The sequence below is a fragment of the Colletotrichum orchidophilum genome (assembly GCF_001831195.1).
Source record: "Colletotrichum orchidophilum strain IMI 309357 chromosome Unknown Scaffold_76.1, whole genome shotgun sequence".
Classification (NCBI taxonomy): Eukaryota; Fungi; Ascomycota; class Sordariomycetes; order Glomerellales; family Glomerellaceae; genus Colletotrichum; species Colletotrichum orchidophilum.
This window is the reverse complement of record NW_019173032.1, coordinates 130358-143029: the sequence shown is the minus strand read 5'-3', so window position 1 is coordinate 143029 and position 12672 is coordinate 130358. Positions and strand designations below refer to the sequence as shown.

General features: G+C 55.2%; 4 protein-coding genes across 4 annotated transcripts; 3 read left to right on the top strand and 1 right to left on the bottom strand.

The window, feature by feature from the left end:
- Positions 1-1093: 1093 nt before the first annotated feature.
- CORC01_08786 (uncharacterized protein) lies at positions 1094-2795 on the top strand (the record flags this gene model as incomplete). The annotated part of the gene is made up of 2 exons (XM_022620416.1): positions 1094-1203; positions 2108-2795. 2 exons carry the CDS (start codon positions 1094-1096, stop codon positions 2793-2795), a joined length of 798 nt encoding a protein of 265 aa, XP_022473095.1.
- A 464-nt stretch (positions 2796-3259) lies between these two features.
- On the top strand, positions 3260-4939 carry CORC01_08785 (hydroxyacylglutathione hydrolase; the record flags this gene model as incomplete). Its single annotated transcript, XM_022620415.1, has 8 exons — positions 3260-3284; positions 3401-3488; positions 3571-3642; positions 3721-3754; positions 3836-4052; positions 4286-4377; positions 4497-4769; positions 4853-4939. The coding sequence occupies 8 exons, from the start codon at positions 3260-3262 to the stop codon at positions 4937-4939; spliced, it is 888 nt and encodes a 295-aa protein (XP_022473094.1).
- A 1419-nt stretch (positions 4940-6358) lies between these two features.
- CORC01_08784 (calmodulin) lies at positions 6359-7039 on the top strand (the record flags this gene model as incomplete). The annotated part of the gene is made up of 2 exons (XM_022620414.1): positions 6359-6361; positions 6428-7039. 2 exons carry the CDS (start codon positions 6359-6361, stop codon positions 7037-7039), a joined length of 615 nt encoding a protein of 204 aa, XP_022473093.1.
- Positions 7040-7781: 742 nt separating this feature from the next.
- CORC01_08783 (eukaryotic initiation factor 4E) lies at positions 7782-8735 on the bottom strand (the record flags this gene model as incomplete). Its single annotated transcript, XM_022620413.1, has 3 exons — positions 7782-8062; positions 8141-8448; positions 8557-8735. 3 exons carry the CDS (start codon positions 8733-8735, stop codon positions 7782-7784), a joined length of 768 nt encoding a protein of 255 aa, XP_022473092.1.
- Between the last annotated feature and the right edge of the window lie 3937 nt (positions 8736-12672).

Genomic DNA, 12672 nt, shown 5'->3' with positions numbered 1-12672 from the left:
GTGTGAAATGGTTGGCGGTGTCATCTGGAGATCGGGCTGCCGCTACTCGAGACTAACCGGGGAATTTACTGCGTGAGCAGTTTGCGGTTTTCAAAACTGAACCTTTCAACCTCATGTCTCCCCCCTTCCAAACAGTTGGGACATTCGTAACCCACCCCTCTCGACCTGGAGCGGCGAAAAAGCAACAAGATACGTATTTTCGATACAGGGACGAATCACGAGCGAGGCTAGCTACATTGTATTGATGCCGACGAGCCGCAAAACGTTAAGCTGCAACGCAACACCCGCAGCGCCCGCGACACCGGGGATCAAGAATCCAAGCCCTGAGGAAAGGCAATACTTTTTCCGCCCAGAGGGCACACACGGCCTGAAACAACGTTCCCTTTTCTGACCCTTCCTCCTGAGGGCCACCAGAGTCTGGACAGACGGGCGGGAACTGGGCCCATACAAGACAGACAGACAGACTAGACGACGCGCGCAGATCGACTGCTTTGGGCGCTTTGGGAAGGCAGCAAGCCAGCAAGCCCGGTCAAGGAAAGCCAGACAAGGCGGTCCACACACACACCCGGACACATCGGGCCCAGCAGATACTCTCTCCCCGTCTCCCACATACAAACACACGCAGAGAGAGAGAGAGAGACACACACACATTCATACATACATCCCACACCAAAACGCACACCCGCTCGTACATGTACACCACCCGCACAACACACCAGCAATGGTGCAGTACATCCTGACGCCGTGGCGCGATCGCCGCGAGCTGCTCAAGGTTCGCCAGCAGTTCTATCCCGCCGCCCTAGCGTCTGCAGCAGCAGCAGCAGCAGGAGCAGCGTCAGCATCCGCATCTGCACCTGCACCCACCCAAGCTAGCGGTACAAGGGCAGCAGCAGCGTCCGCGGCCGCCGCATCACAGGCCCCGACGAGGTCTTTGACACGAGGAACGGCTGCGCAAGCACCAGCGTCAACGACGACGCTATCGACCTCATCAGCACCACTAGCAAGCACAAACACCGACAGAACTCCGCCCAGCGACCAGCACCATGCCGTTGCGAGGGTGTCCATGTGGATGCAGCGCGGCAACTGCCCGCACATGGTTGAGTCGACGGCCCTGCTGACGGCCGCCATCCTCAGTGATGGGGAGAGCAAGGGCAGCGCCGGCACCTACGCCGTTCGCGCTGCCTATGCTGCCGCCTTTAGTCGGTACGTTTCCTTGGTTCCCTCTTCTTCTCCGTGCCCTCTCCCATGCCACCTTGCTTTTTTCTTCTCCAACATCCCAAGGGCAAAGAGTTATTTGTTGGTTACAAGTTCAAAGTGAGGAAAGTCTAATTGGGGCGTTTTACGTTCCGTCTTTTTCCTGCCCTTGGAGTTGCTTGAAACAATCTCGTCCCCCAGGGATCTGGCCACCTTCTTCACCTGTGGATTTTCGACGTATTTCATATCTCACATCTTTCTGTTTGACTTTTCTGTCGTTTTCACCCATTGTCCCACACGCACACACATACACAGATACACACGCCCCTCTCATCACCCGCGACGCCGTGTCTTCTTTTGGCATCGAAGCGCCCTTACCCATTGCCCAGACCGACACCCGAGTCGGGTCCCGTCTGAAGGGCCACAATTGCCTGATCTGCGCTACCGCCTACCCTACTGCTGGAAGCCACAGACACAGACAGGCTTTCACTTACAAGCACACCGCGCGAACCAACACGCCCCCACCCCTCCCCCCAAGATTCACAGCAAACCGGCGTGGTTTTGTATTTGGTGTCTCACCTTGGTGCAACTGGGAGCTATGATCTGACGGATGTTCCTGGCATCGGGGGAAGCCTGGGAAACTTGGCTTGGTTTCCTCGAGGCATGCAAACCCCCTACGGCCCTACGGGCTGTCGCCGCAATTCAGAATGCCAGAGCTCGTTTCTCGCCCCGTGGTCAATGGGCAGTGGTTCTAGGGCCATTGGGCCGAGGGCTATGAATGTCTCGCCCAGGTCGTTCGCTGCTTAAGCCTCCGGGATACTCTTCCGGCTCGGGCACCATACCCCCTGATTCATCGATCTGCCATCGTCACCGTCTGCCGATCTTCAGTTTGCTTACCCTCTCTTTCATCTAGGTTCGTAACCGGGCTTTTGGACGGTCATCAGGATAAGCAGCGCAAGCTGAGCATGTACTCGGTGGCAAAGACCATCGGGTTGCCGGCGACCTTTGTCGAGCTGCGGCACCAAGCGACGCACGAGACGTTGCCGTCTCTCGCGAAGCTGCGATCCGCAGCCCGCAAAGCGCTGGTGTGGATTTGGGAGTATTACTGGCAGCACCTGGGGCCCGATGAGGTCGATAGACAGGCTCCCAAGAGAACAGGCGGCATCGGCGTCGGCGTCGGCGTCGCTGTCGCTGCCGCGCCTGTGCGCCGAGAAATTGTGGTCGCTTTCCTTGAGGAGCAGGACGTGGGGAGGAGGGCCGAGATGAGGAAGTGGATTGACGGGCTTGACGAAAGTCGGTTATTGGCGACGCTGGAGAAGATTGCGGAGGCGCCGCCGAATGAGGCCGTCATGCTTGCGGCTCTGCGGTTGTCAAAGGACATTTTGCAGAGGGAGCAAATAGAAGGGCAGAGCGAGACAGAAATTACGAGAGGCAGAGGCGAGGCTGGACAGGAGATATCACAGTCAAAGGACGTTTTGATGTCGGCGGCAATGGACGCTGCAGTTGGGCCCGTCGAGAGAGAGGAGGCTCCAGAGGGCGCAGGCACCGGATGGGCCAAGTCTGAGGGGACTTGGAAGCCGCGTCCGATTGGCGTCGCGTGAATCGTCGAGCCTGGCCGCGGCGTCGTTTTGGAATACCAACAAGTGAAAAGACCATCAACTGATGAACATATCAAAGACCAAATGTCGTACACATGAAGTTATCGCTGCTGGTATTGCGGTTGTCGTGCATATGCGACATCACGTGGGTATATCAATGTAATTGGATGGGGTACATGACGACTGGTGGCCCCCCTTCGCGGATTTGTAATAACGTCACCGTGACTTGCCGAGAAGCTCCGCGACGCAACACTTACGGCTCCGGCCCCAAACTCCCCAAAATCGTTAAGCATACTACAAAGTTGCCTTTCATGAATACCCTCATCGCAAGGAGACCTTTACTGAGACATAAACTAGCCACCGTCACAGCTGCAGTGAGTTTTTTTGGTGTCCATTCCAGATTGATCCTTACTTTTGAGGGGATGAGTGGCTTATAAGGGACATGACAGCTCACGTTCACCAACGCCATGCATATCCAGTCGATTCCCATGTGTACGTCCCCCCCGGCAGCCACCGATACTCTCTCTACCTTGGCGAGTACGAGAGGGCGAGGACGAGGGAGATGGCAGCGACCAACCATGCTAATTGTTGAGCGTTGCATGTTTCAGGGGTGGGCAGTAGTAACAACTACGCCTACTTGGTCAAGGACGACAAGACCAACGACGCCGTCATCATCGACCCGGCCAACCCGTCCGAGTGAGTTTCTGCTTTTCCACAGCAAGGAGTCAGAAGAGGATTTTTGGGCTGTGTATCGGGCTTGACTGACAAACGTTGCCAGGGTGACGCCCGTGTTGCAAAAGGCTATCAAGAGCGGCGGGATTAACCTGACGGCCATCGTCAACACGCACCAGTGAGTCTCTGGCCTTGAAGCTCGACGACGCGGAGGTTCTCACGACGTGTGTATATCTGACTCTTCCATCCGGGATAGCCACTGGGACCACGCCGGCGGAAACAAGAAGCTCGTACGTTATTACCCCCCCTGGCTTTCTCACCAGAACCTCCCCTACTACGGAGGAAAACTCTCTGACCGGAACTCATTACAGCAAGACGAGCTGGGGCTGGATGCGCTGGCCGTCATCGGCGGCAAGGACTGCGAGGGCGTGACGCGAACGCCGGGCCACGGCGAGTCGTTCACCATTGGCGACGGCATCTCCGTCAAGGCGCTGCACACGCCGTGCCACACGCAGGACAGCATCTGCTGGTTCATGCAGGACGGTGACCAAAAGGTTGTCTTTACGGGCGACACGCTCTTCATCAGCGGTGGGTTTTTTTTTTTTCCGGACTCTTGCTTCACTCCACATATTCAACTCCATTGCGGCTGCTGTTGTTCCTGCATCTTTGGAGAGGGCGGGAGGGGATGATGGGAAGGTGATGGGTTGTTACTCCTTCAGAGAGAAGAATGGGAGGGTTTTGAGACGCAAGCTCGTTTGAATTGGGGAGGCATACTGCGCAAGTACACTTTTACTAACTACTCTTCTTCGCTTCCCATCCAGGCTGCGGCAAATTCTTTGAGGGCAACGCAGAGGAGATGCACAGCGCGCTGAACAAGACGCTGGCTTCGCTGCCCGACGACACGCTCGTGTTTGTGAGTTCTTGAACCGTCACCGTCGGTGAATCAATCATTTTTGTTTAAAAAACCCGTCAAGAATGTCAAAGACGACAGAGGTGAGGGGGACAAGTCTGCTAACAGGGAGAGAAAACAAGCCCGGCCACGAGTATACCAAATCCAACGTCAAATTCGCCGCGTCGGTGCTGCAGAACGAGGCGATCCAGAAGCTGCAGGCCTTTGCGGAGAATAACAAGGAGACGCAGGGCAAGTTTACGATTGGAGATGAAAAGGTCAGCCCTGTTGTTCCCTTGCCCGTCCCGAGAGGTTGTTTTTATGCGCGGTTGTCACTCGACGAAAGGGAAAGGAGGGAGGAGAATGCGCTAACGACGGGCTTCCCACAGAAACACAACGTCTTTATGCGCGTCGAGGTGAGTCTTTTAAGACGCCCTCCCGATCCTGAAGCCTTATAGGCAGGTGACTTTGTAGAGACTGACAGCAGCGGTATGGCCAGGATCCCGAGATTCAAAGGGTGACGGGGGAGAGCGAGCCCGTTTCTGTCATGGCGAAGCTGCGTGAGATGAAGAACAACTTCAAGTGAGTAAGTTGCAGGTTTCTTCTTCTCATCTCTACCTCACGCGGCATTTCTTACACGGCAATGACTCGTTTGGACAAGACAGTAGGGCCGCTTGGAAGGTTACGAGCAGAGCTGACGGGCGCCAGTTCACCTCCCGAGTCCAAGATTTGACGTGATGGGTTGGGGTAGACGGGGCCGCGGAGTTCAGGCCGGAAGACATTTTTAAGGCGGAGGGTGAGGTAGGCAGCATGCGTCGAATCAAAAGCAAGTCGATTACGCCCATCCATCACCATTCAGATAAGAAGCATAAAATGAACAAAGAAAAAAGTCTTCAAAATCGAACCATCACTTCACGATATGTCTCCCGCAGGTCCTAAACGCGACAACTACAAGTAGTCGAGGCGAGAGTGTAACCCGAGGAAGGGGCGGTACGTCCTGCGACGCGCCCCCGTTTGTTTAATCTTGCTTCACTGTCCACACGTGCTCGCTCTGGGTAATTGAAAGCGGCAAGCTCTAGCATTTTTAGAAGCTGTCATGATGATTTTTGGGGCGGGTATATGTCCCTGTTTTGGGACGATGGGGGGTTCGAGTTGCTCCACTGGGAAACAAAACCATGGACGGCGCCCTGCTTGGTATGAAATGATGCCCTGCGAGTATCGCAAGGGCTTGTTTTGCAGGCGTGCTCCTCAAAGACGAAGCGCCGCGTACGAGATGCATGACGGCCGTAGAGTGTAGTCATCCATCAAGCACGCATGGAGTCTGCGAATCCCAGGCTGCTGAGCGCAGTTGGCGCGGAGGCCTTGAGCTTTTGAGGATGAGGCACACTTCCACCAGGCAGCATCAACCTGCTGTAGAGCGTGTGAGCGGTTTTTGGAAGTTCCCTAAACCTGTGTCCACTTCGACGACGTTGCGTAAGCCTCGAGGGGTGTTGAGAATGTCCAAACAGTCGACGATGAGAGAGTAGAGCCAGACTTGCGCAGGATCCAGTGAAGGACCAGACTGTCAACAGTCTCTCTGGTCAATCGTAAAGCTTCAGAACTGATCTGAAGAGTCTCGTGTTGAGGTTGTCGACGTCGCTCAAAAGAGGATGTGTGGTGAGGTTGTGAAGAATAGGATGAGAATTTGCAGTAGAGCCTGGCGAAGGTTTTATGTTGAATTTTTCCGGCAGCGGGGCGGTCTACCGTGCGTATGGATTGGTCGCGCACATGACATCTCGCACTGTACTACCGCGACCCCACAACCCATTTACGCGTCCTGGCACTCTTTCGTCTCGACGCTTCCACCGTCATCGACCTCAACTATCGGTACCCACCTGCCTTACCTCACTTCAATCCGTCGTTCTTGCGACCACACACTTCAAAGCCACCACCCTCTCCTTCACGAACAGAGAATAGCACAAACAACTACCACACCGGAACGATACCCTAAACGAATTATTCAACAATGGTGAGCTTCCCCTCATAACCCCCCCCTCTCTCTCAACCACAGCAGCTAATAAGTTTCCTCCTCCAGCCCGCAAAACGCAAACCGCCGACCACGAAACCCTCCACCTCCACAACCGACGTCCCCCGCCCCCGCGCCTCCAAGCTCGCAAAGGAACACAACATCTCCGCGCACGAAGAGCGCGAGATCCGCGAGGCCTTTTCCCTCTTTTCCGAGCCGATGAAGGGCTACTCAAAGGAAGGCGTAATCCCCACCTCGGATGTGCGTTCCTGCCTCGTCGCCCTCGGCATCCCCCCGTCTTCCCGCGACGAGCAGGCCGAGTTTATCGACATCTTGGACCCCGAAGGCGAAGGGTTCGTCGCGTACGAGCCTTTCTTTGCAGTGTGTGCGCTCAAGTACCATCAGAGGGAGGAGCGGGGCGGAGGGGAGGCGAGGAGGAAGGAGGTGGAGGAGGCGTTTGGGCTGTTTACGGGCGCCGGGAACGGAGGGTTGGCGGCGGAGCCGCGGGATGTGATTACGATTACGGATCTCAAGAGGGTTGCTGCCGTGCTTAGGGAGGACGTCAAGGACGAGGTGCTGCGAGACATGATTCTCGAGGCCAACGGGGGCGCGGGCGTAGGCAAGGGGGTCAAGAGGGAGGAGTTTGAGGAGGTCATGCGACGGGCTGGAGTTTGGCGGTAATGCGCTAAGTGACAAACTGGTTGGACTTTTGAGATGTTCTCGCGGGGTTTGGGGCAGGTGTTCGTCATGCGTTATATACCCTTGGTGTCTGGCGTTTCGGGAAGCACGCGGTAAGATACTTTCGTTTCTCTTTCTAGACGCAGTTATCGTATTTACAGGCTACTTATCTTTTGTTAGCCCAGAGGCTCGTCTCATGGCTCCAAGCGACGCAGTACACAAACAACGGCAACAGGCTGTAACATCCGGGACACCCTGGTGAGTACCGGTGGTAATGATGATTCTATCTGATCTCGGTGCAGCCCATATAGCACCGGTGGGTGTGTGGTCTTAATCACCCCGGTGTGTTTGTATTTCCATGCTAGGTTAAAAAGAAGAACAATAAAACGCCCATGAAATATGCTTGTTCCGGCCTTGTCTCTTGGGTGTTTTTCCGTTGCCACATAACATGGCATGAGATTGAGGACGGGTTTAACCTGACTTGCTCAACCAAAAACACAAACACAAATAAATTTCCATCCCCTTATCTTTGGTAAGATGAAGACCAAGTGAGGTTCCTCCTCACCGCTGTGTCCGTCACTAAATGGGGTTTGCCTATTGTGTAAAGAAGAGAAAGGCCTGGTAAGGGGGAATCATGCAGAGACCACGCTGCTTGGCCTCGGGGACCTCAGCGAAGCTTCTCCTGTCTGGAGAGCCTCGAAGGACCTTAAAAAGGAGCAGAATGCAGAGGGACGCGGTCGGCATTCTAAGCCGGCGCACCTCCCACAGCGACCTTGGCCTTGTCGGCGGCCGCCTTTTGCGAGTCGATGACGACCTGGAGCTCGGGAGGTGCCTTGAATCCGGCGTGGTCCTGGTGGCGCTTGTAAAAGTAGTTATCGGCTTTGGGGCGCAGCTCGGCGGGGAGCTCTTCGAGGACGCACTCGAGGATGGCGTTGACGGATTTTTGCTTGGAACCATCGCGGTGCCAGATAGAGATGAGGTGGGAGTTGAAACGGACGGACAGGCCGACGCCGCAGATCTGGTCGTCTGTACGAGTTTCAAGATTAGCCAATTAGCCAACCTGCGCTGCTGGTTGTAAGGGTGGTAGGAGGGGAGGTGACGTACTGTCGTCCAGGACGCTCTGCAGCTTCTCGCCAATGGCCAGGAGCTGCACGCGTGTCCAGACGTCGGGGCCGATGTTCTTGGCCACGCGGAAGGTCCAGGCGCCACCGTTGATGTTGCGGCGGTCTTCCCAGATGGGCTTAAAGCCCTGCTTGAAGAGGTATATGGACTCGCGCATCTTGATCTGATTAACGGGGGTGTTGTTGTTATACTTCCAAAAGTCCTGGACGGATTCTATCTGCGCGCCCAGCTGCTCCAGCTGCACCTTGTACTCCTCATCGCTGCCCGCCTTTTGCTGTTCTGATGCTTGTCTGGAGTGAGGGTTGAGAATAAGTTAGAATTGCAGCTTCAGGGTTGATGTGTGGATTGGGAGAGGCGCAAAGGGTAGATGCGGTTGATGGTCCCGGGGAATCACTCACTTGTCAAAGTAGACGTTCCAATAGTGTTGTGTCGGGAGAGGGCGCATGGCTTTGAGGAAGTTGCGCTTCGCATCGTCACGCTGATCGGCTGGGGAGCTGACGCTGGGTGAGTTGGGGTCGGTGGTGCTCTGGGAGAGCCCCGAGAGGCCACGGGTGAAGAGCGCAGGTCTGGCGGCCATGGCGTATGAAGCGGTTGAAGAGAGAGACGGAAAAGGGGGTATTGGGGAGAGGGGATGCAAAGAAAGGACAGCGACAAGTGAAGTCGCAGCGGGACGGAAAGAGGTGTCGAGTCGAGAGGCAAGTGTTCGGTCCAAAAGATGAACTGTCAGTCGGACGGAGGCTCGTATGTTGCGTGGTTGCTGGACCTCGTCGGGGATCGGGGGTCGGGTGGGCGTGGCCAAGAGAGGGACACAGTGACAACTGGAGCCTTGCTTTTTTGGGTCGCTGGTTGTTGGTTGGCTGGGTGGAGCGCGGCGGCGCCTAATGTAGCAACGAGGGGCAGAAGTGGGTAGGCCGTTGACGGGATGGAGCACGCTTAAGTGCCTTAGGGCCGGCGTCGTTTGTTGATGGTGCTGGTTGGTGTTTTTCTGCGTGCTTTTGGTGGTTGTTGGCCCAGTAGGAGACGTGGAGACTGGAGGGGCTTGGGGCTGTTCTGGAATAACCAATGAAAGGACCGGTTTGGTGGATTTCTTGGGCAACCTGTGTGAGGACAGATACAGGAGTCTGTATGGGGTATCTGTAGACAACGACAAGGTGACGCGGGGAGGGGAGATTTGGTTGTCTGGAACAGATGCCCTGGTCTAACAGCTTGCTTTGACTCCGGTCGTGTTCCTCCCAAGTGTCAATTAGTCCGAGGGACAGAGGTGGACCAAGGATACCTAAGACTTGGAGACACGGGGAGATGGAACGGCTACAGTTGAGGTTCGGGTCCTTGCAACTCTGAATGACTCGACGATGGTATTCAGGGAGTTGGTGACAAAGGGTCGTGAAGATACAACAAGGCGGTGACCGAGGGAGAGGCGGTAGAGAGGGAAGGGGAGAAGAGCCTCGGGGACGAATCTGTGGCGAGGTAGGGATATTAAGCAAGAAGCTGCCCATCTCATCTCATCCCATCTTTCATCATGGCCGGCGACACCTCAACACTGAACAGGCGGTCCTCTTTCAGGGTGTAGAGTACAGTTTGCAAGGCAGGGAGGGCAAAGGTACGTTGCAGAGGGGCACAGGGACCTCGGGACACTCACTCCAGGCGATTCCAAAGAGCAAGGGATCTTGATCACTTTACGCACCGCGTTCAAGGGGATAATTAGAGGGTGGGCGTGGAGCCTCGGAATCCGGTCAATAGTCCCTCTGATCTGAGGTCTGAAGCGCAACAGGGCAGGGGACCTTGGTCTTGGTTGCAATGGCATATGGGTGCCGAAAGGAGGAAGTGAGAAGTGAGCAGAGTCTCGACGGGGGAGGGGGAACGGGACGGTACACGAACCGTCCGAGTGCTTGGACAATGTTGGTGTACGTACATAACAGTCTGTAAGGTACGGGCGAATGAGGACGTCTCGGACGCGATTCCTGCTGTCCAGGTGGTGGAAGGAGCCTGCCCGCTGCGCACATGAGGCAGGCAGGCGAAACGGCAACGGCGTCCTACTGCCGTACGGACGGGCCCTGGGTGACATTCCGCGGCTACTATCACGGCCGTCCGTGCCGATCTAACTGTGGTGTCTGGAGACACTGGAACCGACTGACGTTGGAAGACCCAGGGCCGGTGAGCGAACGGCTGGGGCGGCGACTCCGACTGTGCAGAGACTCAGAGAGTAGTGTATAAGGGGCCATGGATGGTAGAACTTTGGTGGGAACATCTTACCGGCCTGAAACATTGAGTCGCCGGCGCGGCCAGTAACAGGACGCGGCGACGAGGGTGGGCAAGGGGAGTAAAGACCGGACGTTCAGGTTCAATGTTCGAGAAGGAAGGTTGCCGTGTGCCAAGGGTGTAGTCGACAATGGACCGTGGCACTCTGTCCGGATACAGCTGTTCTTTTCGGTTCCTGAGAGTGCAGCGTATGCCAGACCAAGCACATTGCAAATTAGCAGGGTAGCAGGGGGTTCCGAGATCAAGGAACAGGGACCAGGAACGAGGCATGTGCCGTGGGAATGCAAGGTACGCCGTACGCGCAGACGTTGTTGGAAAGCCCAGCTCCCTGCGGATTTCTAAATGGTCGAAGGGGAGCTGATCCGAGCGAGGCAAGATACGGATACATCACCTTGATAAGCACCTGCCTGTCGACGAGTCGCGCTTCCCGGTACGTAAGATGCGAATATGGCAACGACGACACGTTTACGGAGTACCGTGGAAGAAAATGAAGAAAACCGTAAGGATACCTTGGGTGATTAAGTAGGTAATTAGGTAGGAACCCAGCAATCTGGTCGGTTACAGTCGCTGCCTTACTCCGGATGCCACCGTATCCAGCTGTGACCCTGGACGCCCCGTCCGCAACGTCTGAGCCGCTCAACATTATCAAACGGGGCGGAGAATGAGACGCACCCATAAGATCAATTAACTCACGGACAACTCGTCATAGTCTCACTTACGCACGCTATCAAAACCCTCACGGGTGTCGAGCCCCAGAGTCGACTTTTACGCCCAGTTCAGCCGGCAACCCGTTCACTCTACCTTCTCGCGCTCCTCACCCTTTCGGCAACCCTCTGGAAATCACTCGCATGTCGAACGGGAAACACCCCAAAGCCAAAAAAAGAATTTGAGATGGATTTCAGGAACAGGAAATTGCAGGAACCGGATTTTGATTAGCTGGTTATTCAACCAACTACCCGTCTGTCTCCTTTGGGGTCTTTGAGTTACTCCCCGCCTCGAGAGGTAGCGGCATGAAGTGCAGGAACTCTCCCGCGCACGACTATGCCCATTCAAACTTTGCACCAGATCCCTGGGTCCCTGGTCCAATTTGTCGGCGGCTTTTTCCTTTTTCTTTTTTTCCAATTTTGCCCATTGTGAAGTCATCCCTCTGCTTTGCAAGACGGCCAGAGCCGCCGTAGATCATGATTTGGCCAGCACATCAACTCTTCACGAAAGATCTACTCGTTGACGATGCAAAACTTCAACGGCAAGCCAATCGACTGCAATCCAAGAGAGGTGGCTTTCCCGGAAAAGAAAACTAAATAACCAAACGACGTTTGCACCCGATGCACCCGAACTGTACTCTGGAACAAAAATCAAACTTCGTCCAATACCATTTCAACGGCCCAAATCCGTAAACCGAAAAGAGAGAAAGCGAAAAACCAATCTCCATGGCAGAAACAAACGAATTACATTCACTTGCGGTGGCGAAAGCCGCTGGAACTGGCACAGCCAACAAAATCCGCCTAGATCTCCTGCCAACTCTTTGAACGCCGTTGGTGCATTTATTTCTTAGGAATGACAAACTTGCGTGGTTTGACACTCAACACAGACCGCAGACGGGGGAAGGGGGGGCTCTCACGTCAGAGTTTCGATGGCCACAGCTCCGGAGCACGTTGCCCGTCGTCGACGAACCAAATCGTTGTCTCGAAACTCCCCCTGGCAAGTTCACCGGCTTTGCATCGCCGTCGTCTCTTCCGGATGCTTGATCCCTGCCTCCTTTCCTTCTCTCCTCTCACCAGTCAAACCCTAACAACGACATCCCTCCTCTTCTCTTGACGTTCCTACACATTTGCAGCAACTAGGCCCCATGGATAACATCGACTGCGTACCTTTAATGACAACGCCAGCGGCACACAACGGCCCCGACGGACCTCGCGCGCCCTTCTCCATGCTCCCATCTTGCGGCTCGATTTGTGAAGCACCACCTGAATGGATCCCCTGGTTGGGATGCAAGTGCTAGGCGAAGAACACCCGCCCACTTTCCATGAAATCTGACAGCCCGCATCGTGTTCCTACGAGTTTCAATCATGACGTGCGCAACAAAGTCTAACGTGTCCCGGGTAAAGGAATCTGTGATTGGTGCATACCTACCTACCTTACTGCATTGCTCAGTTCATGGCCGGGCCGTGTTAAGTCATGTGCCATGTGTAGGTGTTGCCTGCAAACTATGGATTCTGTCTCCGAAATACTATAACCCCCGAAGGACAAGAAGA